The sequence below is a fragment of the Cyanistes caeruleus genome, chromosome 6 (assembly GCF_971803275.1).
Source record: "Cyanistes caeruleus chromosome 6, bCyaCae1.hap1.1, whole genome shotgun sequence".
NCBI classification, from domain to species: domain Eukaryota; kingdom Metazoa; phylum Chordata; class Aves; order Passeriformes; family Paridae; genus Cyanistes; species Cyanistes caeruleus.
The window spans coordinates 29,995,378-30,021,824 of NC_141706.1; the positions used below are offsets into that span (position 1 = coordinate 29,995,378).

The following is a 26,447-nucleotide window of genomic DNA, read 5'->3' on the forward strand; positions in this document are numbered from 1 at the left end:
TGTAGTCCTTTCCTGCAGCTCTGTTAACGTTTAACAAATTTCCCTCCAGTTTCTATGTTTCTTTTGGCTGTAGCTCAAGGCAAACTCCCCAGATCCAAAACTAATTTAGGGCTCTGAGCAACAGTAGCATTTAGATGTTGGCTTTGTGCCATCAGGCGGGCAGCCTCTTCACTGAGAAGAAATCTAATTCCAGTGTTTATTAGATTAACAGTGGCCTCAGGACTGGACTTCCTTATAATGTTGTCCTTTTAAGAATTGTAAGACTAATACAGGAACTTGGGAACCCCCAGGAGGGTCCCAGGAGCCTGGCTCTGACCTTTTTTTTTGGAAGCAGGACTTGGATCTGACTTAATTTGGGTCAGATGGCATAGGGGAGCAGACTGGTGAGGTGGAGCAGGAGGTGTTATTTTGACTTACCAAGCAGCGTGTGTAAATCCTTCCTTGTTTGTGCAATAGTGGCTTTGATTTCCTGAAAGTTTGTTTCAATAAGCTCTCTGGGGTAAGAACCTAGGTATGCAAGGGCAAATTGTGCCCTGGTTAAGAAGTGAACTGGGACTGGGTAGGATCTGTTTTAATTTCTCAGTTTGGCCACAAGCTCTTTGGGAAGTCACTTAGGGCTCAGGTTTCCAAGCATGAAGACTGCCTGTGGTGGGAGGTATGAGTATTTTGTAATATTCAGTCAGGTCTAAGTCTCTTAGGCCAGCTGTAGTTAAATATCTAATTTTCTACCGATTTTAATCAACTTAGGCACCCAAATACTCACAGTTCTGTGATGTTTGGCTTCCAGTTTTTGCTCCTGAATTGAAGATAATACTTGTCAGCTTTTTAAGAGGTGTTAAAATTGTTTATTAGTAGAAAAAGGCAATTTGACACTCTCATAGTAGAGACCACACACATACCTAGAAAGATGTGATTCCATGACTGGGCCATTTTGCTATTTGTGTGTCTTCCTCTGCCTGCCTTAGTGCTGTTGCTGTTGTTTAATTGAAAGTGAAGCCCAGTGTGAACAGTATGAAACTGACTGTAAGAGATTCTTTGATGCTTTTCACTATTGTGGTTAATTTTTCTGGGGTGTGAGTATAAATGAACTGTGGAACTTGCAGGTTTGTACAGGCATCACCTGAGACTTCCAGTTTAGGTAGAGGAAGAGTTTTATGAGCATGTTCTAAGTGTTGCAAAGGAGTCTGAAGTCCACATGGGAAGTGTGGGTCGGTGCTTCATGGGCTGCCCTGAAAGCAAACAAATGTGGGTGGGCTAAACAGGGGCTGATGTACAGTATAGCTGCCCTGCAGTAACCTCAACACTGACATTCTTGTTCTTCCTGTTGGCACTTCTGTTAGAACTTATCCCACTTGAGCCCATGAAACATATTTGCATTAAACTTGCTTTTTTGAGTGCACGTGTGTGTGTATAGGTATGCATATAGATATTATTAAAAAAATATTGCTGGTAAAGGTTTCTTTTTTACTTTTAGGTTAATCCCGTTCCCTGGTGGCAACACAATGGCTGTGATGTCTCTGTGGTTGTGTGGTACCTCTCTTTGCCAGACCCAGCTCTGTTCTTCCAGTTCAATTTGGCAGGTTAATAATTGCCCCTTTGCCCCTCATCCTCCGATGGCAACATAATATCATGTGTGGAGTTATTTTTTAGAAAACAACATACAGAGCAACTCTCTTTGTCCCAAGATAGCTCCATTTATCTTGTGGTTTGTGCTTTTGAAGTCCTTCTGCCCGTGGGATTGCAAAAACGAGCTCCTGCCTCCTTATTGCCACAAAACCGCATTGCGTATCCTATCCCTTCCCTGGAGGACTCCTCTGCTAAGATGAGCTCTTGTGGTTGGCTTCCCGGTCTCTCGTGTGGCAGAGCTGGAAAGCTACAAAGCTCAGATGCTCCACTAGCTAACATGAGGGCCTCTTTATAGAAGACTAAAATAAACTCCTTAAAATGATCTCTCTATAAGAAAGCAGTCTCTATCTTGTCCAGGAACCTGGTCTTTTTTGTATCATGCCATAATGATGGGAAGAATCTGACTGCAGCCTGCAAAAGCCAAAATGGGCTTTTTTGGAGCCAGAGTTGATCTCTTTGCACTATGTGCCTTGACAACTGCAGTCCCACTAGAACCTAAAGTTCCTTGAAAAGGAAGACTTTTCAATGTTTTCACTTTTACTTTCTGAAAGGAAATATATGGCTATCAGTATTGGTGTGTTCTGGAACTGGTCAAGACAGAAGTCTTAGAAAGGTTAAACAAACATAAGAGTTTTCTGGGTTTTGGAGAGAAGTTCTGGAGGTAGAATGTCCTTACAGCTTGTCCAGTGCCTGGAGCATCTGAAAGATGAAAGAAGCTGGCTGATAATTTCCTGTGGGACTAACATAGAGTAGTTTAGAGAGCCAGTGCCAGGTGAAACCTTAAAGACAGAGTAAAAATGGCTTTGAAATTGTGTCTGTTGAGCAATGTTTTGGGTAATTTGTAAATCCAGAGAGCACTGAACTAGCACTGATGCAGTAATTAACAAAGATCATGAATGGTGTGGCAGAAGAAGCTAAAAGCTCAAGCTCAAGGAGCTTTGAATCAAAAGGAAAAGGATTTTCCTGTAGACTTTGTGGTAAGGAAGTGGCTGGATTCTGAATTTTCAAAAACACATTTATCCTTGCAACCCAGATTGAAAAATGCCACTTGTAGTTTTTCTTGGATCCCTGAAGCCTCTGAGTAAAACCTCTCAAGCAAAGATGGCAGTGGTGCTTCCTCCTCTTCAGCTGACATCTTTTGACCTCTCCATTTTCCTTTTGCCCCACCTTGAGACACCTTAGCTGCTCATGACAGTGCATTTTTTGCCATTAGTGCATTTTACAGCCAGTAGATTAAAACCAATTGGCATTAATTTCAGTTTTTGTTAATGCTGTGATTTGTAACTGGTTCCTTCATAGCTTTTGTCATGGTTGGAAGCTGCTACTGTTCAACACTATGTGCAGAGAGGAAGATGTATAGCTTTCCTGTATGAAACTGAAAACTGAGGTTTTTTTTGCTTGTTTTCAACTCAATTCATATTTAGTTGGTGGTGAGATAACAGCTATGTCTTTCTCAGCTGTGAAGCAAGGAATTCAGTGAAATCTTGAGGATGCTTGTGGCTTGGAAGAGGACATGACAGGAATGAAAGCAGAAGCAGAATAAATGCTGGAAAAGCACTGATTGTTTGTTTGCCTGAAAAGTTAATTATTGAGTTACTTAAGAGAAGTGAAGTAGAAGAGGGAGGAATGCATGCATTGAAATTAAGTCTTTAATTTCAGATATTGTAGTTATGAGTGACAGATGCCAAGCTGGTTTTTATTTGGTCTTGTAGTTTGCTTGCATTCTTCTCCATTCAGTGAAGGGGAAAGATTGCAAAGCTGCCAAATTTCTGCAACAGCTCTGAGATTCTGATTCTTTCAGGTTGTTTCCCAGAAGTAATAGAGCATATCCTTACCATGACTGTAATAAACCTTTGTTGCTCCTGTAGCTGAGATAATGTAAGGATCACTTTAGGATAATTACTTAAAGGATGAGAGAAATCTGTCTATGAAGTAATGGAAAAGTTAAAGGAAAGCTCATAGAACCTAAAATGCCAATGTTTTCTGCCCTGTAACTGGGAAAACAAAGTCCAGTGTTTCACCTCCATGAACTTTGATATAGCAGAAAGTTTTCTGGCTGTTCAGTGACCTTAATTCGTAAGTGCTGTCATGCTAGTGAAACTCACAGGTGACTGTACTAGGTGAAATACACTATAAGTACCTTTTCCCTGTGGATTATCTGCTTAAAACAGCAGGTTGCTTCTTTACCTGGCACTTAGCAATTGCTTCTCTAGCTGGCACGTAGTAATTTTGAAAGTCACCTGGTAACATTTCTGCTCTTGTGCTGTTTTTTTCTAAATTTTAGTGTTCTGCATGATTTGTCATAAATGAGCAGTAAATTGTTTGCAACCTTTATGGAACAGAAAAGGGTAGAGGTTGTTAGTGTGTGGGTTTTTAAAAAAAAGCCACCACAGTGAAAGAAATGGAAAGTTATGTGTCTCACGTTGCTGAAGTGACTAATTCTTGCAAAGCATGATGTAGGCTTAAGGTAATATTTTAAAGTGTTTGTCTAGCATGTGTGTGTATTCTGAAAGGGTCTGAGACCTGTAGCTCTGCCTGTCAGGCTCTTCTAGTCCAGCAAAACATTGTGACAATGTTTTAGGTTGGATGATGATGTCCTTGAGTGATGTTATGCATTAACTACCTTTTTTTTCTGTCCATTTCTGAGTGGAAAATAGGCAGTATTTAATTTCTGTTTTAATGTGCTTGAGTAGAATGATCCTGCATGACAAGTAATTAAGTGCTGGAGTAAGTTCCTTGGATTCTTTGTTTTAGTGTTGTAGTGTTGACATGCAGTCGCACAGGAGTTTGTAGCTATGTAAGAAAATGCTGCTTCATGTTAAAATCAGCAAAGATTGTTTCTTGATGCCATCCTTCAGGTATCACTCTGCACTTCATAATATAAAATGGATGACATGCTCTCTGCTTAAGAGAGAAAATCCACAGGTAATGAAATGCCGAGACTGAAGGGATGCTTTTAACAGTAACATGAAAAAAAAATCATGTGGTGGGAAGCAATGTTCCTGCTCCTTGGAATCCAGATTTAGACGTAGGAAAAATGATTCAGTCCACAGAGAAAGTAAAAGTATATGGGTTAAAGTTATGTAGGAGGCTCAGTCTCTTCCAGTTAGGGCCTTGGAGGTAAGAAGCAGAATTTCAGAGGTAGCATACTGCAGCTTATGGCTTTCTGAGGTCTTTGCACCTTCATAGACACTTGGTAAAACAAACAGATGCTTCCACTATCTAATGTTTTTTTACACACTTGCAGAATGAGTGGGAGAACCGTCATACTGAATTCTGATCTTTTGAAGGGCTCAAAGACTTTTTTTCGGGGGCTGTTTCTGTTAACATAGGACATGATGTTTGAAGCAGGACGATACAACGCTTGGTTTCTTGGATGTCAGCAGTGTTTGACAGGCATGCAGAGCTACAGAACAAAACCAGTGTTTTCTACTCTTCTGCCTTTTCCAATGTTTGAGAGAACCTTGTTGTTACAGAAAGGACATTTGCCATTTAATGGCTATTAAATATGCAAAATGTATCACTGTATGGTCCCCCGTAAAACATATGTTATCATTGTTTGTATCATTATTGTAACAATACACAGATATTTTTCAGCCAAAATACCTGGAAATTAGAGTTGAGGTGTTTTACCAGGTCCTTACAAAGTATTTCTGGTGTTCCCAGGAAAGAGCTGTATAGGATTCTGAAGAGAAGGCTGGGGGAAAAAGTCACAGAATGGGTCAGGTTGGAAGGGACCACAGTAGATATTCTGGTCCAACCTTCTGCTCCTGTAAGGTTATCCTAGAGCACGTGCCGCTGGATTGCACCTAGACAGTTTTTGACTATTTCCTATGAGGGAGATTCTACTACCTCTCTGGACAACCTGTTCCAGTGCTCAGTCACCTGCACAGCAAGAATTTCTTATGCTTGAGTGGAACTTCCTGTGCATGAGTTTCTGTCCATTGTCTCTTATCGTGTTGCTTGGCTCTACTGAGCAGAGCCTGGCTCCATCCTCTGGCACCCTGGCTTCAGATACTGATAGACATCGATGAGGTCCCCTCTCAGTCATCTCTTCTCAAAGCTGAACAGCCTCAACTCCTTCAGTCTTTGCTTATAAGAAAGATTCTTCATTCCCTTAATGATCTTCATAATCCTCCACTGGACCTGCTCCAGGAGCTCCATGTCTCTCTTGTGCTGAGGAGCTGAGAGCTGGAGACAACACTGCGGATGTGGTTACTTAGATACAGCTTTCTCCTGTGTAGCTTCACCTGTTAAAATTCCTTGGTCCATTTGAAATAGTTGTCATTTACCTGATATTTCATGCCTACACTTGGTCAGGAACTTCAGGCTGAGATTTTGATCTGTTTAGCATGCTTTAGTGGTTGAAAGGTTCCTGTTTCTATACTGAGACTTCATGTGTTCACCATGAGCTACTTCCATAGGCAACTAAGAAGTTGCTCAGGAAATAGAGGATAATATATTTCCTACTCAGGAAAAAACCTCATAGAATTGGTAGTTGTTACCTTTCGTCTGATTTCAAGAACTAAATAGTCAGCAGGGAATAAGAATATACCATGTTGGTTCAGAGTCTTTTTGGAGTCTTGAGGGAACTATGTGCCATAACACACTTCTAATAAACATTTTGTTACTGTGGTTAGAATATATTGCTTAGTTTTCCTGTACAAGCCTTAGTACGGACCTTAATCTTATACTCCACTTCTGCAAATGGTGAGAAAATTTATTCCTCCATGATGTGACATTTATGCATAATTAGCTTAAAGTATTTTTTTTGGCTGCCATATTGTGTCATAGCAGAAACCAAAGGCCAGTCTTTTGTTCTTGCTCCTTGATTTTTCCAGGCGTATCTTCATCTCAGCCTTTTCTATTAATTTGTTCAATCTGTTTCAGATTAATTTCCACCAGATGCACCAGTTTAAAAAAAATACTTTTTTAAAGGTTGAATCTTAATTTCCTGCCCATAACACTAATCTTCTAAAGTCCCTTCTATATTGTTTCTTTTTCCTCTGTTGTGTTTGGAGCAGAATATTTCCTATTTTGGTATCATTTTCAGGCTCCTTTAACTTGATACTTACTCTTTCTTCCAGATCATTAATGAAGTTATTTAATGAGACTGGATCTAATGCTGATCCCTATAATACCTACTAGCTATCTCTACCCCCTGCAGCTTGACTTGCTGCCATTTCTCATTATCTTTTGTTTATGGTCCTTCAGCTGACTTTTTTTGATCTGTGTTTGGTGGTAACCCAGCCAATTTGAGTAAGATTTTCATGGCAATAATAATGCACCTTCTGTTCAAAGACTGTATATGTAGAAACAGATTAAACATTAAGCCTCAGTACATTGTGGTGGCATAATAGTAGTATACCCACTTGAAGAAGGGAAGAAGTAATTTTGTCAAGTTCTGTAGAAGATATAGATAGAGTTAGGACAAGTATCTAGAGACCTCAGTTATAGTCACATTGATTATTGCAAGGTGTTAATTTATGACTTTAAAGTTTAGGGAGAAAGAACTGTAACAATCGCTTCTTAATCCTGGAGTCTTTTTATGTTCAAATCAAATGCTTCTTCAGTATTTTTTTTTCAACATTAGTTTACTATTTTTTAGTAATTTTTTCAATGGTAGCGGAAATAGGAAATTCTTTCCTATTTCCTGGGTGCAGGTAGGGGTTTTCAGTGAGATTGATGGTCTTTAATTCTGTGGGATCAGAATTGGGATCCAGAGACTCAAGCATTTTTTTAAAGGCCTCCTATTTCTCTCCCCATGCAGTGTTTCTGAAAATACAGCTTCTTTTCCAGTCTCACTCTAACTCAGTCATATACCCATTGTACCAACACTTAGTCAGTTTGCACTTTGTTGCACCCCTTATTTTCTTGAAGTCCTAATTAGCAGATGCCCTGTGGAATTTCTTTTCCTTACACTTTCTATTCTTTGTGCTCACATTAAGTGTAACATTTTTGAAGTCTAAGGTGTGTAGTTGTGTAGTTTAATATGGTAACTGAAGGTGATTGTGCTTGATAACCTCTGTGCTTGATGTGCCTCTCCCTAGTACTTTGTTCAGTCACGTGTTTAATTGAGAACAAGCTGGTTCAGGGTTGAGGTATCCCTGCTTTTTCAAATTGAAAGGGGAACTTCTAGGACTAGGAAACTTTCATTCTCACTTGGGGACTGCCAAAATAGACACCATATTCCACTACCAAAAAGCGGTAACATCTTCAGTCTCTTCTCTGGTTCATGTGGTTTTGCTGAGGGTATGTCTTTTTTTTCCTTAACCTTACCACCATCACATACTTCCTCAAATAAAACTTTAACAATTCTGTTTAAAGCTTTGAAAGTTTCTGGATTGCTCTTCCTAGTGATATTAACTTTAGGCAGGCTTCAACAGCTCAAAGACCATGTGGGTACCCAATCAGAACTGCTTCAGATGCTTCTGTAATAGGAGTAGAAAAGAAGAGAAAACTGTTGTCTTTTATCAGTGCACGGTGCCCCTTCTGACATCAGGCTGTCACACTGTAATGTTGCCTTTGCTGTGTCTGCCAGCAGAGCTCTGAGTTTTAAACAATGGTCAGCAAATCCCTTTTCTAAAGCTGGATTAACTGTACTTTTTCCTTCAGTGGAAACTGCTATTTGGATAAGAGAGGAATCCAAAATTTTCATTTTCTCTCAAGACAGGCAAGCAAATAAAGCTGAGCTTCTTTGCTGTAGGAATTCAGGGAAGTGCTGGATAAAGAAGGAAAGTGTATCATCTGAACTATGCTTAACGCCATCTGACATATCCAACATCTTTCCTCAACAAGGTGTGTACGTGATGGGAATGCAAAAGTGAGCCTGGAAGCAGAGAAAAAGGGATAATTGTTATCTGACACAGACCTACTAGCAACAGGTGTGCAAGGTGTTAAGAAGGCTGTTAAAAAATTCTGTGTTACAGAATTAACTAATTTTAACCCCAAGTAAACAATCAGATGCTTGTGAGTTCTTAAAATATGGAAGAAAGAAATTCAGTGCATCTGTTGAAGCCAAGGCAAAATATTCTGATGCTTATCCCAGATTTGTTCAAAAATGCATCTGGGGATACCCTTCCATGCTTTCTCTGTGGAAAAAGCCCTACAGCCTTATGCCCATCTCTATTAGGACTTTAGTTCTCTCCTTTTGCCTTTAATTCCATCAATCATATTCCATTTCATTTACAAAGTCCTGGATTTCTTTTTCCCTCTTTGTCACTCTAAGTGTCAAATGTGTCCTGTATTTTCACACTCATTCAATATTCACTTACGCTTTCTGTCCCCTCATGATTTTTCTGTGGTAGAGTTGAAATTATAAAATATGGTATTGTCATATTTTTGGTTCTGTCTCTTGTAATAATGAGGGTTGCAGAAAGAGCTCTGCTTCCATTGAAGGTCTTCTGTAAGACAGAATTAAGAGCCTGTCCATGAAGGGGAGAAACCCAGGTTCATATGTCACTCAGAGCTGGACCAAGAGAATGATTGTTCTTACCAGAGGCTTCTGATTCTGAGTTGAACAATGTTCAACTGTAAATAATGCCAAATCTGTAGTTCTGGCTTTTCTAAAGTTGTTGTTGCTGTTTTCCTTGCAGCTTGGAAGGACTTAAAGGATACTTAGCCATGGTTTTAGCTGTGCTATCCCATATTACAGGTACATGAAGAATTGGAGGGTGGTGAAAACAAACTGATGGCTGTGATCTTCCTACTGCTGATTTTAAAAATAACAGTAAGAGGTCCTATGTTAGGATCAAAGGGAAAAGATACAATCAACAGGGTGGTGTGGAGTAGGAGTCTCTTTTATGTAGTTGATTCTTGATACCTGGATGAAAGAAAATTTGGAAAGGCAGCATGGCATTGACCATTGAAGCCAGGATCTTTTGCAGTTGTTCATTGAGGAAACTTCATCCATATGTGAATATGATAAAATTCTGATAGTGCTAGAATGCTACCAGAGACTGACAGGAAAGTGTTCATCTCAACAAAAGATGCTTTTTACAGTGAGAAGAATCATGCTACCTCCCCACTACCTCCCCAGACACATGACAGAGTCCCCATCACTGGAGGTTCTCAAGATGCAGCTGTACTGGGTGCTGGATAGTCTCATCCAGGCTCCCATTTTCCCCAAAAGGTTGGTGATCTTTTGAGCTCCCTTCCAAACTGGGCTGTTGCATGATTCCATGTTGAAGCAACAGCCTGTCAAAAGTTGAATAATAGTGAACAAAATAGTGTTAAGATCTGCCATGTGTCATTATTTTTACTGAAGAGGGAGAGGGTTAGAATCTTTCTTTTTGGAATAAAGCATGCCTTCAGGACTTAAAACAGAGTTTTCACTCTCCACCAGAAATCTACTGTTTCTATCAAAGCAATAGCAAGAGCCCGGTTTGGTAATTACCCTGTCTACTTAAGTTTTCTTTGTAATGTCAATATTTTTATGAATCTGTGGCAAATACAGGGCTGCTCTGTAGTAGTTCTGAAGGGTTGCAAGTGATCTTACCAGCAAAATGAAGGTTTGCATATTAGGTTTTGCTTTATTGGGGTGACATTGTTTGGCATGATGAAGAGTTGCTGGGAGGTGAAGGAAGCAGAGTAACAACCCACTGTTTAAGCAGCCCTGCCCTTGCTCCTCCCAACACCCCCACCACCACCTCCTCCAAATAAAGGATACACAGAAATAACAGGATGATAATTGACTTCTGCTTTTCAGCCAGAAATGATATTACTGCTTTGCCAACTTTAGACATAAAAACATAAAACAACATAGATCCTAACTATTGCTTTAAGAGAGGCGGGGGCAACTCACCCTTCCTCAGGAGACATTTCATTTATCAAATAAATACGAAGATGTGGAGGATATTTGGAAGGAATCTGAGGAAACAGAGCATGCCATGCTAAATTTAAGGTGATGGCAGATACTAAGTATGAGGCCTGTGTTTAGACTGACTTCCTGTTTTTAAAATCTGGAGGTTGTTTGTATACTTTGATAGAAAACTGTTTGGTTACTGGATCCTGCTGCTATGCATCTGGAGGGAACCAAACTACAGACAGTGAAGATGATTTTTTTGTTTTTTATCCCCACAGGCAAGTGACAGTAGGAAATTGTTGTGGTCACATGAGGGATCAGGAGAGGCCATGAAAATTGAGTGATATCAGCTCAGCATGTGGCAATATCTCTGTTTAGCTTTTTCGTATTGTTTTGTATATATTGCATTGCTAAAATAAGTCAAGGGTTTACCTCCTGCATAAGTGAAAAGATTTCTGAATACAGAGTTAGTAAAATTTCCAAGCCTGCAATGTGATGTAAAGTTCCAGGAAAAATATTTGCCGTAACTAAGCCCAGAGGTGCCTTTTGTTGTTCCTGCTCCAGAATAATGTGTAGAAGTGCAATTAGATATGTCCCCTTTGATTGTTGGTCCAGTTGCCTGAACAGCAAGTGCTGATTTCCGTCCTGTTCCTTGCCCACTGACTAACTGGGATTGAAACGTGACACTGGAGTTTTATATGTGTGTTTGGTCAGCCTTCTGTCTCATGCTCCCAGTGTTTAATGAGAGCTTGAGGTAAGAGAGTGGATATTCTGCTAAGGCTTCTCACACCAAGTGCACCACTTCCGCTTGGAGTTGGAAAAAGCATGCTTCTCGTCTTTATCCTTCCTGACCCTCTACTGTTACAGACAGAGTTACAGGATAGTGTCACTGGAGCTCTGAGCACTGGAAGATAAGCATGAGACGTCAAAGGTGAAATACTATCCACACTGAAATCATTGAGAAAATTTCCTGCTGCCTTCAGGTGTGCCAGCTTTCATTCACCTTGTTCTTTTTGCTGGGAAAGACCAGCCATCCAGGATTTCTTCTGAAACTTTTCATAGGTTGAAATCGGTGTGCTTTCCCAGCAATCATTACTTCACAAGTGCAAAACCAGGGTAGATCATGATTTATAATGACTAGAAGGTTAGTTCCCCTAAGGGAACAAATCACAAACTATTAGATCTGCAAAGGTTGTAATTCAAAATAGTTAAGCAAAGTATGCTTACATAACAGCACTACAGACACCAGCTAGTGCATATGTGAGAGTGCTGGTATCTAGGTCATAACGTGTCATTCAGCTTCCAACAGTTTCAGTAGCATGGTAAAATCACAAAGAGGAGATGATGGAACATAGCAACTTTAATGAAGTGAGAAGAACACATTTAGTATGTGTGTGCTTATATATAGCCTATTATTAGTAGGAACTTTGAGGAGAACTGTGTGTTTGACAATACAGCAGATTAAGTTACAGTTTGCAGACTGGGACAGCTGCACTAATTCTTTCTTTGCTGTTGCAGAGCTGTACTGCCATGCTGCTCACAGGGAAGGCCAGAAAAGCTGGTGAAAGGATTAAAGAACAAGTCTTCAGAGGAGGGGCTGAAGGAGCTGGGGGTTATTTAGCCTGGAGAAAAGGAGGCTCAGTGAGACTATCACTCTCCACAACTACCTGAAAGGAGTTGTAGGGGAAGTAGGTGTCTTTTCTCCCAGGTGCAAAGTGGGGCAGGATGATCAGGAATGGACTCAAGTTGTGTCAGAAGAGGTTTAGATTGGATATTAGGGAAAAATTCTTCACCAAAAGGGTTGTCAGCACTGGAGGACAGGCTACCCAGGGAATGGTAGAGTCTCCATTTCTGGAGGTTATTTAAAAGGCATGTGGATGTAGCACTTAGAGATACGGTTTAATGGTGGACCTGGCAATGTTGGGTTAATGGTTGGACTTGGTGACCTTAGAGATATTTTCTAACCTAAATTATAGTGGTCTTATTGGTCCTTTCCAACAGGAAGAGGTATTGGAGCTTAAAGTAGCTGGGATGAGTGTTTTGGGGTGCTTTTGAGGATAATGGTAGAAAATTGATTTGGAAAAGGTAGTTTAAACAGTAGCTATTTTGGCTACAATATACAACTAGTTCTGTTTTTTTAAAAGGTTGTAGGTGACAGCAGAAGATGGTTTTTCCTGAATTTTCTGTGTTGTCAGTTTGAAGAAACCTATTTGATTTTTGTGGGTAGTTGTGGTTCTTCTGAATTTCACTAAGTTTATTTCTACTAGTCTGAAATGTTGCACAGATGATGAATTGCTTTTTCTTAGGAATGTCTGTTGCTTTTTTTGCCTTCTGGCTATATCACCCACTTGCTGTCCTTTTGACCCAGCGGTTGGCCTGGCCATACCTGGAAAGTCCTCAGAAGATCTGACCACTCTACCCTCTTTCATTCCTTATTCACCTGTTCCTTTGGCCTTTATCCCTTGATACACCAGATGATGACTTCTTTTCTGTTGTATGCAGTAATACCTTGAGATGTATGTTTTATACTAAACCTTTCAAAGGTAACTTGTAGTGGATATGAGCAAAAGATTAAAAGGTTTTTACACGCATGACAGACGGAATAGAAATCCCACAACTAATTTGTTGAGTGCAGTTCAGCTTGGAAAATAATTTGTAGTTAAGGCCTTGCAACTTGCAGTGTAGCATTTGCAAGCAGGCAGCTGAGGCTGGCAGAAACCTCTTCAGCCAGTTTTGTGCAGAAGCAGCATAATGTAATCCCTTTTCAAGGAAGTGCATCCCTTCTGAAGTTCAGTCTTTGCTTTACTTGCACAAGTGAATTTCTTCACTGAAGGGCATTCTGTTGTTGAAAGAGTTGCAGAAGTATTACATCAATTTTGAAGGTTCTGCTTTTCTCAATTAGAATGGAAAATTAGGAAATCATGAGGCTTGTTTTGTCTTCTTGCTAAGGTTGATACAGTTTATGGTTAATCACAGGTACACTAGATGTATGGATGAGATCAATGAAATCAAAAAGCCTGAAAATAGTTCAGCATGTATGTGATTACCACTTGAAGCAGGTATTTCTCTGTAATTCTTTCCTTACGATCTGTTGTTTAATCTAAGAGCTTTGGGTTGTACTTGCAGAAAGAACCACGCAAAAAAATCCAACCCAGCTAGCCTGAGGGAGTTGATGATTGATAGAGTAATCATTTGTTTAACAGTGATATTGATTATAAAGATTGTCTAGATAATGTCAGACAGAAGTTCAGGCATGACGTTTTAATTTTTGGGGGGTTGTTATAGCTGTTCTTTCTCGAAGAAGAGAATTTTTTAAGAGAAAGTGTGGGGTAATATCAAATAGTTGAATTTTCACAGGGATGAGAGTCAAGAGTTGTGTTAGAGTATTGTTCTGAAGGTGGGAAAGGAGGGCTGGGAGGTCCTTAGGCTAACTTTAAGGCTGGAAAAAAATATTCTTATCAGGCTGTAGATTATCATTTGGACTACATTTTCTTTTGGTCAGTTTGTAAAGCTGAAAATCCTCTTGCTTTTAAAAATGTCAGTTATGTGCAGCCTATGTACCAGTTTAATGTTTACAGGTAAATAATATTTTTTTTTCCATTTTCACTGGAGTCTAAAATGTCTAAAATAGTGACATGCAAAAGGTTTGTATCTATAAAGTTTAGGGTTTGGAGAAGACCTTTCAAATAGCAAGGATTCTACTTCATAGAGTTTTCCCCTTGTGTTGTGGTGTCAGAACTAAGTGAAAAGCAGCAGCAGTGCTGTGGTCTAGGAGAAGACTGAGTTTGTAAAATAAGAGGGGTGTTCTGATACCTGGCATTCCTTGAATGTTTGTGATTAGTGCCGAGTTATTTTTCAGCCGATTCCCAAGTCTCTTTTTGGCAAGTTGCACTTTGCTGTTGCGTTCAAAGAGCCCATTTCCATGAAACTGCGCATAGTAATTGATCTTCAATTTCAGCAAGTGAGGAGGGTGAATATTTTCCTTTGCAGTCAAGGATGTGTTCATAACACAGTAATGCATACACAGAGAAGAGCTGATGTCACTTTGTATTTATCATTTACTCTAGAATAGATGGGATCTCTTCAAAACATCTTTCTTTTTTTTCTTACTTTACAGGTGTTACAAGTAGCACTGAGTGCTCCTGTGGACGTAATCATTTTACTTGTGCTGTCAGTGCTTTTGGTGAATGCACGTGCATCCCTGCTCAGTGGCAATGTGATGGAGACAATGACTGTGGGGACCACAGTGATGAAGACGGCTGCAGTAAGAATACCATCCTTGACTTGTGTTGGGGAAAATTGAGTATCTTTTTCTCTGCAGGTGCTTCCCTGTTTTACAGGCACATCCTACCATTTGTATGACAAAAGTTTTTGGTTGTAGATGATGTGCTTTTGATTGACTCAGAGTCAAACAAAGCCATTGTACACTGATATAAAACAATGTGAAAGCCCAACTTTGGCTTTTTTTGCAGCTAGTTTTAGATGGTGGTAAGACATGACTATGCTAGAGGGAGAGGAGGGACAGAGAAAAGTACCTCTCATTTTTCCACCCTTGCAAAAGCACTATCTCTGAATTAAATTATATGATTTTGCTGTAAATATTAATGGAAAATAAAAAGCGTGAAGAGGCATATTGAGGGTGTGTACCCTCTTAAGTAACATTCTAGTTTCTGTCCTGGCTGCCCTGTGAAGGGCAGGAAGGCAAACACTGAAATAACATTCATTGGTCTTGAGCTCTCCTGAGAGAGGTTACCTTGCAGGTACTGTGTATCTGCATAGTGTGGGCATCTGTGTAGTTGAGCCCAGCTAGGTGAGTATTGATGTGAAATGTCATTCTGAGTGGGTGTAGCATAATAGAGATGAATAGAGAAAGCCTTTTTCTATGGAGATACAAGCAAATTCCTTTTTTACCTCATCTCTTTGGATTCCACAGAGCATGGTTGAATTGAAGAGTGGAAAAAAAGGCCTGGTCTCTTGAAACTCCCTTACTAAAAGTTGCCCTAGAGCTGAAAATTTAAGGCTCCTAGCAATGGGCATGAGAGAGAAATTTATCTTCCCCTGCTGGATCTTTCTCTAACCTTCCCTGGTTGCTGCTGTTGATTACCATGTAGGAAGGAGCTTTCCTAGTCTTTTAAATATTGTCTTAAAGAATCTCTTCTTCATTAAATGTAGAAGTTTCAACCCAGCTTCATGAAAATTTCCTTCCTTCTCAATTCTAGTTTCTTAAAATATTGCAAAATTTGAGTAATGTGGAAGACCTTGAGTCTTGGGGAGGTAAGGCATATCCAATAGCTAAGCTGGTTTTACTGGCTTTTTACTAAGCACAGAAGAAATTTTTTTGGTGTTTTTTTGTTTTTGCAGGTAGGCAAGGAGATTGGGGGATGGTGGTGAGGTTGTTTTAACTTTTTTTTTGGTGGGCTCAGTAAAGATTTAGACAAGTAATACTTCTTGATATGATTTTCTTTGTAATTCAACGAGTTTCAGGTCCAGAAATTTCAAGCTAAGCAGGCATGGTAGGACTTAGGGGTGGTGGGAAGGATAAGATCTTCCATAGGAACTACAGGAGGTGCTAACAAGAGTTGCTTCATACAACATATGCTTAAACTGTGAATCTCCTTGCCACAAAACATTGAAACTTAAAACATTCTCAAACGGCAATCTGACAAGTTTATGGACCTATATTCCACTAAGGGCTGTTAAAGATGAATATGCCATCTCTTGTTTGGGAAGTCTTTGTATTACAAGTAGGGGCAGATTTTGTGTTTTGAGGAAGAATGTTTATTTTCATGCTGCCTTCTTCTGCTTTTCTCTTGAAGATGGGGAATCATCAACTGATGCATCACGTCTCTCTCTCTGTTACCTGAAAGAGAAGAACAGATATAATATATTAAGCACAAGATATAATATATTAAGGAGATCTGGCCTGTATCTATTTGAATGGAAACTGTGCAAATTAGGAAGTAGTACTGAAGTGTGAGCAATCCACTGATATTCTCAGACACTGGAGGTTGGGAAGAATATAAAATAGAGGTAGACATACAAGAGACAGACTATAAAGTGATGCAGAGAATGTGGGAACTGGGTTTGACTTCTGCCTTTTTTAATTTTCAGTTTATAAGAAGGTTGGCCACTGCAGTTAAGACAACAAAAAAAATTTCTATAAATACATTGGCAGCAAAAGGAGGGCTGAGGAGAGTCTTTACCATTAGCTCAATGTAGAAGGGTAGCATAGTATCAGGGAAATGAGAAAAAGGCAGAGTTACTTAATGCCTTCTTTGCCTAAGTCTTTAATGCCAAAACCAGTTGTACTCAGGGTACCCAGTTCCTTGAGCTGGACTTCAGTGACAGAGAGTTGAGTGAAGCTCCCATTTTCCAGAAGGAAATGGTTAGTGACCAGCATGCTATGTCTATGAGCCCAGATGGGATGCACCTAAACGTAATGAGAGAGAATGAGAAAGAATTTGCCAAACCACTTTCAATAATTTACCAGCAGTCCTGGTTAACTGGAGAAGTTCCAGTTGAATGGAGATTGGCAAATAAAATGTCCATCTAGAAGAAGAGTTGGAAGGATCATCCAGGGAACTAAAGGCCTGTCAGGCTGACCCTGGTACCAAGGATGGTCATGGAGCAGATCATCTTAGTGCCATCATACAACATGTGCAGAACAACCAGGGATTGGGCCTAGACAATATGCTTTGACAAAAGGCAGGTCCTGCTTAACCAACCTGATCTCCTTCTATGACAAGATGACCCAGTTAGTGGATGAGGAAAAGGCTGGGTTGATGGGCTGAGACTGTGCAAGGTTCAACAAGGTGAAGTGTCAGGTCCTGCCCATGGGTCACAACAAACGCAGGCAGCGTTACAGGCTGAAAAGCTGCACAGCAGAAAAGGACCTGGGGGTGCTGGTCAGCAGCAGCTGAACATTATCCAGTCTGTGTGTTCCAGTAGCCAAGAAGGGCAATGGCATCCTGGAGGGATACCCTGTACTTGGCACTGGTGAGGCCACACCTCAAGTGCTGTGTCCTTGGAACAGCAACTTGAACTTTTAATCAGTTTAAGCTTTTCACGAATCAGCAGTGATGCACATAGTACATGAGAACAGTTGGTTCACTAATTTTTCTTTTCATCCCTCGTTGTTTGTCTGTGACATGCAGAAAGTTTCCTGGTTGGAGTGAAATTTTGAGCTTCTCTGTTTTGAACTTGATTTATGGTTTTATTTATTGACTGAAATGATTAAATTTCTTGTAATACAAATACTGAACTGAAGATTTGGATTGTTCTGATTAAGTCATCCAGCAAGCCCCAGATTTACTAAGGCCTATTAAAGAAGCTTCTCAAAAGACATGGTTTTTAAGCCATAGTTGATGGCTAGTCTTCATGCTGGAGTGGGTCCAGTTGTTTTTTCTGACTTATGAACCTCAGTCTGCAACCACTTTATATGGAGTCTTCTGAGATGTTAGAGCTATGAAGATTCTTTTCCAGCAATTGTATGGATGTGCAGCTCTGGGTTTTACAGGCAGGAATTATAATATCGAGTAGATGTCTTTGATTGGAAGAGATGTGTTTGCAAGGAATCTCACCTTTCCACTGGTCTGCTGCAAGTTAGTTTTGGAGTTAGAGGATTTTCTTTTTTCTCCTGTGAATGTCCATACTTTGCAGAGAAATAAAACTGCAACCATACCTTTTTAAAGTGTACTTTTCTTCAGTGTATCATGTGCTCATATCTATACTATAAGCCAATACAATAAGAAGAATGAGTTCTGTCTACTTCCTTGGGAATAAGAGAGGAAAATGGGAAAACACTGGACTACTGGACTCTTAATAAAGCAAGAGAGCGAAACAGGTTGGGAGTTAATTTAGCGGGTCAAGATTCAGTCTTGCACCTGTGTATATACAGTACTTTATATATGCTTGAGTAGTTGTTTGGAGTTTGCTAAATTCTGTATTAATGCAACTTTCTAGCCTTGAATTAGTAATCTGTCATTTTGGTTAAAGAATAACAGCTTGTAATGCAGTGTGTGGTGTAAAAAAATAAAAGCAAGATACTTGGTGTGAGTGGAGTTACAATTACGAAAAACAGGAGCAGACATAGGAAACACTCCTTTTGAGAGAGACATTTTCAGTTTTAAGATAAATTCTTAAAATATATGGTGTTTTATTTTGATTGGTTTTTTAATAGTCTGTTGCACACTATAAAAGAAATTACCACTTTTTAGTTGGTTGCACTAAATTTTTCCTCATCTGTCACTGTTTCTGCACACCCCAGACACTTTACATTTGTATTTGTGTCCTCAGAACATCTGCCTCTCCATAGGTATTTTCCATTGGTTTTAGGGGAGCCCTGCCTCTGCTAACCTGTGACAGAAATTCTTCTCCTTGCATATTAGAAGCTGTGATGGAAGCCAATTATTCCGTGACATGTTTGCTTCCTGCTCTGGATCATGTTTACAAGCCGGAGTCCTGTAGTAATAATAGCAATAAGCAACCTGCCAGCTGTCATGCCAGCTCCATAGACTGTCTGGTGTCAGCTCGCTGGCTTGCTGACAGCGTCTGGCTTGGAAGCCCTCGCTGCACATGCACAGAGTTCAGCTGCCTTCCTGCCTTGTGCCAGCAGAGACTGCTTTGGCCTGTCCCTAACGAAAGCAGCACGCAAGCAGAGGAATGGTTTTCATTCTGCCCTCCTGCATGCCCTTTGAAGTCCTGCGTGGTGTGAATGAGTCTTACTTCCTGTGGCAAGGGTGAAAGGATAACTGAGTAAACTTAGCCTGAGGACTGATAAATAGTTCTGTTTCTCATAAGATACACCAAATCTCCCCATAACCATCCCCCCAGAAGAGTGTTCTTGCTCTGAATTTTAGATATGTATCATTCATAATTAACTTGTAAACGTGTTACTTTTTGGGACACAGACTTGCTTGCTTAGCTCTGTGCACTGTTGTAGAATACTTCTTCCTTTGAAGGGACTGAAGAAAAATTTACTTCTTTTACCTGAAAGATTAATGAAAGTGATCTGTTGTTCCCATCTCATGGAGAAATCTACGCAGTTCCTGTTGAGTTACAACTCATTCAAGCTCAGTAGAGGGTCTCTTCTCTGCCAGGCAGGACTATCAGTGTAACCTGCTCATCAACCCCACAACAAAAATTTCTAAGGTGAGATTAGGATAAAAATCTCACAGGTCTTGTATTAAAATTAATGAAAACTTTGAAAGAATAATTTTCCTTCTGCCATTCACTTAATCACAAGTCTTGAACTCAGATGCATTGGCTCAGGTGAAGCTTCACTTCTAAACTTCAAGTTTTAAAAACTAGGAACTCTTGTCAAGAGTTCAGTGTTCTGCTGAAAACACACCACTTCCATATCTGCGACTTTGTCATGTTATTGGGCCTGGAGAATGTGTGTTTCCTTTAAAAGGCACCAGAATTAATGCAGTGCTGCCTCAGGCAGAGTGCTTGTGATCAAAGGGCTGTGAAAGATTGGATGCTGATAGTCTTTTAAATTTTTTTTTTCTTTTGACTGGCAACATTCTTAAATACAGTTCAGCAGTGCAAAAACATTTTATGTTATTCTGGAACTAGATTTCCCAAAATGTTTGTTAGTAAAATGCAATGTCTCCTTTTCCTTTCTGAGAGTGGACTAACCTCCTTTATTTTTGTCTGCGGACTTTTTGCCAGCTGTGCTGCAGATCTCAGCAAACAGATCCGTTTGCAGGCATGTATGTGTTTATACACATGCATGAATATGAACACAGCTGGGGGTCAGGCTGCACTTTTCTAATGTAGGTAGCATGAAATTTTTTAAGGTTTCTTTTGTATTTATTAAAAAAATCAACTTATCATTCTTCACGTGAATGAAAGTTTGTCTGATTAAGCAGCCAGTATTGTTCAAGCCTCTCTGTGTTCCAGATCTCTGAACAGCAGTTGCTTGCTGTCCTTGGGTACAAAGCAACCTGCTCACCACAGGCAACAGGGATAAAGTGTTCAAAGGACAGTGGGACGTGATTCAGTCTGCGTTTCACCTTATAAACTTCCCTTTTCCCCCACCCTCCCCCTTCTCCTTCTGCTTGGCAATAAAAGAGTGTCCTGTGTAATAGGAGTTGAGAGAGGGGGAGGAATAGCAGGCTTATGATAGACCTAGCTTTTCTGAAACATTGGATGATGTCCAGTGTGACCATGCAGAGGATGAGCTCAGGGAAATGGTTGGAAGTTCAAAGGCCTTTTTGTATCACTCACTGTCAGTTGACAGATGTGCTCTCTTTAGTTGTTGCTGCCCAGCCCAGTTCTTCCCACTGGCTCCCCTTCTTTGGGTTTGCTCCCCATCCTGCCTCTGGCTCTGCCTGGGAGGCAAGTTGGTCCCTGTCTGGGCATTTGCCTACCTTCAGCTCCGTCCTGGGGCTTGCCTTTGCTCATCTCTTTCAGGAACATACTGTTTCTTTGCATTGATATGGAGAGCAGAGAAGGGGAGGTTGAGGCTTAACTGTGTTTACTGTTGGCATAGCCTAATCCTGCTGTGAGTACTGGTGAAAGCATGTTACTACAATCTATGATTGTTTTCTTACCAGTGGAAGCAATGCCTATGAAGAACTTGCAGCTGTTTCAGAAAGTAATAAATACCCTTCGTTTTACAGGTTGGAGAAGGGGGCTAAAGAGGTAGAACTGTCCCAGGGTCATGCATCAATATCAAGATGGGATGAAGATATGGAGATTCAGTTTCTAGTCTTCTTGATGCTAATCCAGCTAGTCCTCCAGCAAGATGAAGTGGTCTTGTTCCTCCTCTGTCAGTGAAAAGAGTTCTTGCTACTTCATTTGTATTGCATGTACCTGTCTTCTGATTATGGCTTTTAAAATTATTTTAAATTAATATATGGGTAAAAGCAATACACCTACCAGACTGTATAGCTGTTCCATTATGTCAGAGCAAGACATAGATAGTGGTGGTTGTTTGAGCGTCCTCCTGACTTTCGAATTTTCTCTTACCTTCAAATTTCCAAACACTTTGAATATATTTAATATTAATTAAATATAATTAAACATATATAATTATTAATTAATATAATTATATTATAATAAATATAATAATAAAATGTAATAAAGACTAAAATATTAAAAATAAATAATAAAATAAATAAAATAACAAAAAATAATATTATTAAACATTCTCTGTGGGCTAGTGATATGGGCTCGGCTTTAATTCCACAGAAATAAAACTCATCAAAATATGAAGTAGTAAATGGCCAACAAAAGAGCTGATTAGTAACAACCCTAGAGCAAAGGACTGTGCAGTGGAACTGGAATCTGATGTACTGAGAACAAATGGAAGGAAACAAGAATGTTTCTGTGTAAGCAGTGCGCTTTTTAGTGGGAAGGGATTGGGAGGGCAGAGCTAGGAAGAGGGGGATTAGCAAGAAATTGCCTTCTTGTGAAAGCTGCTCCTAGAATTTCTTGCATTTTCTTTTGAAGCATCTATATCTGACCATTATTAGATTCAGGTTACAAGGTTGTGTGGATCCCTGCCCTGATCCCATTGGCAGTTCCTCTGCTCTATGAGACATCAGCCCTCATTCATTAGTTTGGGTTTTTTGGTCTTAAGTGGATTTGTGGTTTTTCTTCCTCCTTTAAAGAAGAGCTCCTGTAGAATGAGATTTAATCCCACCCTGCCCCCACCCCAGTGTTGTCTGGGCTAGCACACACTTGCTCTCTGCTGGGTTGGGGAGTTTGGTCCTCCTTTGTATATGGCAGTTTGTGTTTTGCTTTCTTCCCCTGTGCTTGAAGCTTGATTTTTATATCTAGGGGGAGTATGAAATTGGCTGAACTACTCCCTGTAGGGGTGGAATTTCATTTTATGTTGTTACCTCATGAAGGGATGCAGCAGTTCAGTGGGATAATGGTATCCGCTCTGAACCAGCGCTAATGGCTTAACCCTCTGGGAGCCTGAAGAATTCTCCCCTGGAGAGTGAGCATGCAAATTCCCTTCCAGGTGGCTTCTGTGCAGTCCTTTGGTGATTAGTCATGCTAAAGCATATGCTGGGAGGATGGTCTTAGTCCTGAAATTGCAGCTGAGGCCAGAGAGGTTTTTCTCAGCGAGCAGTGTTTGGAAGTTGTGCTTGGGGTAGAGAGGTCTGATCATCTGTATCCAAAAATGTCTTGGTTTTATTTGGAAGCAGAGTTTGAAAAGTAGAGAGTTTTCTACTTATACCTGCTCTGAGGAAGAAGAAAAAACTCCTCCTTCATTTGGCTGCAGCATCCCAGAGAAAGTGTAATGTAAGGAAAAGGGTCAGCTGTTGGAAGATCAGGGTGCTGTCAAACCTGTAGAGGGAAAATACAGATTTTTGTGCTTCCCTCTCTTTCACACCCCTCCGGGGCCTAGAAGTAGCTGGATATGAGATAGGTAGATATCTGCATGGGGTAGCCTGGACATGATGGGAAGGGCCTTTTCTCAATGGCCAGTGCCAAATTCTTTGAATTTTGAGAGCAATCACATCTGCAAAGATGTCCTCAGATACAGAAATGCCTGCCATGCTACAGGAACAGCTGAGAAGATGATCTGAATTTGTGGTAAGAAAAATGAATTTTAGAGAAAGTTTGAATTTATCTACCCTAATATATTCTTACAGAGGGGAGCTTTTAGTACAGGGCCTTGGTGATAAATGTTGAAGGACTTACTATGTAGAGCAGTGAATGATTTAGAATGTATAATCCATGCTTCTTTAACAGGACACTGGCAGCAGTGCTGGGTCAGGGGGAAACAGAGGGTTGAGAATGCTGGAAAACCTGAAAATGTGGCTATTTGTTCTGCATATTAAATCATCCTCCTTTTGTGTGTGGCTGCTGTCTTCACCTTCCTTTTTTACCCACCTCCCTCTGCTCTTACTCCCACCTCCAGGATAGTGTTGGCAGGAAAGGGAGTAGCAGCATAGCAGAAAAGGGCTGGCCTGCCTGGTGACAGATGGGAGTTGCTGTCGGCACACTGGGCTGGGATGAAAGGCTTTCAGGCAGTTGCCTTTCCAGACCTTGCCTCGTCACATCGCCGAGCGAATGCCTTTCTTTGGAGAACACACCTGTCAGGAACAATCTTGTGCAGCCCCTTGCCTACCACAGCTGGCAGCACTTAAAAGAATGAACCTTTTGGGGTTGAGTGTTCCTCTCATCTGTGGGGGAAAGAAGAGGACTGATGCTCCCCCTAGAATTCCAGCTTTGTGGCTTCAGGCCTCTTCAGACACTGTGTATTTGTGGTTCCACTCCATTGCAAACAGACTCCTGCGTAGGGAAGCATCATCCCATGTCTGTCCCCTTCTTCCATCCTTTCTGGTTGGAAACCCCAAGCAAGGTCTGGACTCTGTTGTTCACACCTGAGGTACAGCAAATTATCCCCAGCAGTGGATTCTTGCCTCTCAGCTTCTTGCAGATTTCTTAGACAAAAAACCTGAGAGTCCCTATGCTGAAGCACACTGTAGCATGTTACTTTGTAAAGTCAAAACATTGCTTCTTATAGTTCTCATTTTAAGGAACTTGCTGTGTAATAGGAACAGGATGGACTGCCCCGAGAATCATGCAGGGAAGATATTGACAGTTTAATTTTGCTAGTGATAAAACAAGTGCAGTTATGGGAGGACATCAGGCTCAAGGATGAACTCAGCAAGGGAATTGCAACAGCTACTTTATTGTGGAAAGGTCAGTGTTTCTCTGGGGAAGAGAGACTGCTGAGCTATAGACCTACCCTGGCCCTCCTCTAAGGAACAGCTCTTCCTGATGGCTTGAAATTTCGTCTCTTGTTTCTAAGAGATTTAGCTCTGCTCCCTCATGAGGGAAGGAACTTTGTTTCAGGAAGGAAGCTGGCTGCAGCTCCATGAGGTGTTTCTTTGCTCTTTCAGTGCTGCCCACTTGCTCCCCCTTGGACTTCCACTGTGACAATGGAAAATGTATCCGTCGGTCGTGGGTCTGCGATGGAGACAATGACTGTGAGGATGACTCTGATGAGCAGGACTGCCGTAAGTCACCTAAGGAGGAGGGTGGGTGCAGTGCCTGCCTGCTGTGACTGGGGAAAGTTGACCCTTTTTATTACAGGAATGTACGAATCTGTCCACTGAATTGGACCTCTGCCTTTGTAATAAGCTATATTCTGCCTGTGACAGAGGTGTGTACCTGTAAGCCCTGCTGCCTTGGCACCTGGCTTGCTGTTCAGCTGCCTGTCTTGGGGGAGGGGATGCTTCTCCATCCAGCTGTAGAACCGTTTATGCCCTGCAGCCTTGCTAGTTAATGTCCCATGAAGCACTTCCCTGAGCTGGGCTTCATGCCCTCCCCTGTTAGTGGAAACACCTAACCCCTGCCAAATCCTACTGAACTCCCTGTCTGGCTGACTTCCTGTGGCCTCAGGTTCCACTGTCTGACTTTTCTGCAGTGCTGGCCTGTCACCAGCATCCTGCCCCTTCAAACAGGTCTCCCTGAGGAGAGGATGGTGCTGTAGGGATTCTACCTACCCAGAGTTGTGTGCATGGCGCTCCAGAGTGACTCTGATGGAGGAACCCCATCTGAAGAAATGTGGAAATAAAGCTCTTGACTGTAAAGTGTTCCATGTCCACTGCATGCATGGAAATGAGTTCATTTTCTGATCAGTGTAACCGTGATCTTTGCCTGCTTTTTTGGGCAAAGAACTGGGAAGCAAAGTTCAGGGGTTGACATCCTGTGTGATGCTCTGGAATGCAGGACTAAGCTCAGTTTTCCAGTCTATTGAAATATATTCATGAAGGAAAATATATGTAGGCCTGATTGATTTTCTGTTTTTTGTAAAAGGTTGAAATGCCCTCATTTCTAAGATGACAGTGAAGATGGGTATAATCAAAAGATTTGGAGACAAATGAAAGGAGAAAGACAAGGTTCTGTGCATGAGAGATTCCTGGGGGGTTATTCAGACTAGCTGTAACCATAAGAGGGTTTCTATTGGATTGAAGTCTTTGGGTGCTAAATTTGCACTCCCTTTCCTTACTGGTCTGCAGACAAGCTTCCTTAGGAGACTCGCAAAAAGAGGGAATGAAGCTGCAAATACTGAGGTGTTCAGAAGAGGAAGTTCAGATTTTCTCTCCCTCTTCAATGAACCTGTCCTTTGCTTTGAAGACAGCTTTGACATTGTTGTTAACAAGGTGGAAATACAACACTGCTAGCAGTTATTTTTTTAGATAATATTTGGGACTATTAAGTCATTTAAAAAGAGTTAAATTAATAATTACCTTTTTTCTCTGAAGGGTTATCTTGAATCTGGCTTGGGACTGTGCTAGAATACATACCAGCATAGGGTGGGTGGCTTCATCTCTCTCTTCCAGCTACTTCCTTCAACCTAAACCTCAGGTTCTAGAGTCTGATGTACTGTTGGTGTGTGAATGGAGTGGAAAAGAAACACTTAAGAAATCTCCCAGTGGCTCTCCTGGTATTTGTTAAGAAAACAAAGTGAGCTCTCCAGCATCACCATGTCCTTGGAGGATGATGTTGCTTGACTTGTAACAAGTCACGCATTTGCTGTTCTGCAAGCTAAATCTTCTTGCCACACCTTCACCTTATCCCTGTTGTGTCCTTGCAGCTCCAAGGGAGTGTGAGGAAGATGAGTTCTCATGTCAGAATGGATACTGCATTCGCAGCCTGTGGCACTGTGATGGTGACAACGACTGTGGGGACAACAGTGATGAGCAGTGTGGTAAGTAATGTAAATACTGCCCTCACGGTACTTTAAAAGGACCTGTGCAGAGTCCAGCCTGTGCAGTTGTAGCATTCCCTGAACATGGCTAAGGCTCCCAGCTGGCTCTTCTGGGCTGAATTTGTGGGATAGTCCATCCCAAGGGCTGGCTGCTTAGGATCTTGGACTATGTGGCTTACCTGCCAGGCAGAAAAAATCACTTGAGACCTTTCATTCCTTGACATAGCGTTGTGAAGTCCCCTTGGATTCATGTTGAATCCAGCACTCTGTGTCAGTTCAGTGAACAATGATGGTTTCACTCAGGCCCTGCCTGACACGGGTATATATGGTTTACTG

At 41.0% G+C, this 26,447-nt stretch overlaps 1 protein-coding gene across 1 annotated transcript in view; it reads left to right on the plus strand.

Annotated features, from left to right (window-relative positions):
* LRP4 (LDL receptor related protein 4) overlaps positions 1–26,447 on the plus strand; it is an 84,472-nt gene that overhangs the window by 26,719 nt on the left and 31,306 nt on the right. Inside the window, exons 2-4 of the mRNA XM_086895153.1 lie at positions 14,547–14,693; positions 24,298–24,414; positions 25,998–26,111. Of these exons, the coding sequence (XP_086751279.1) occupies positions 14,547–14,693; positions 24,298–24,414; positions 25,998–26,111 (378 nt within the window). The remainder of the gene's footprint in view (positions 1–14,546; positions 14,694–24,297; positions 24,415–25,997; positions 26,112–26,447) is intronic.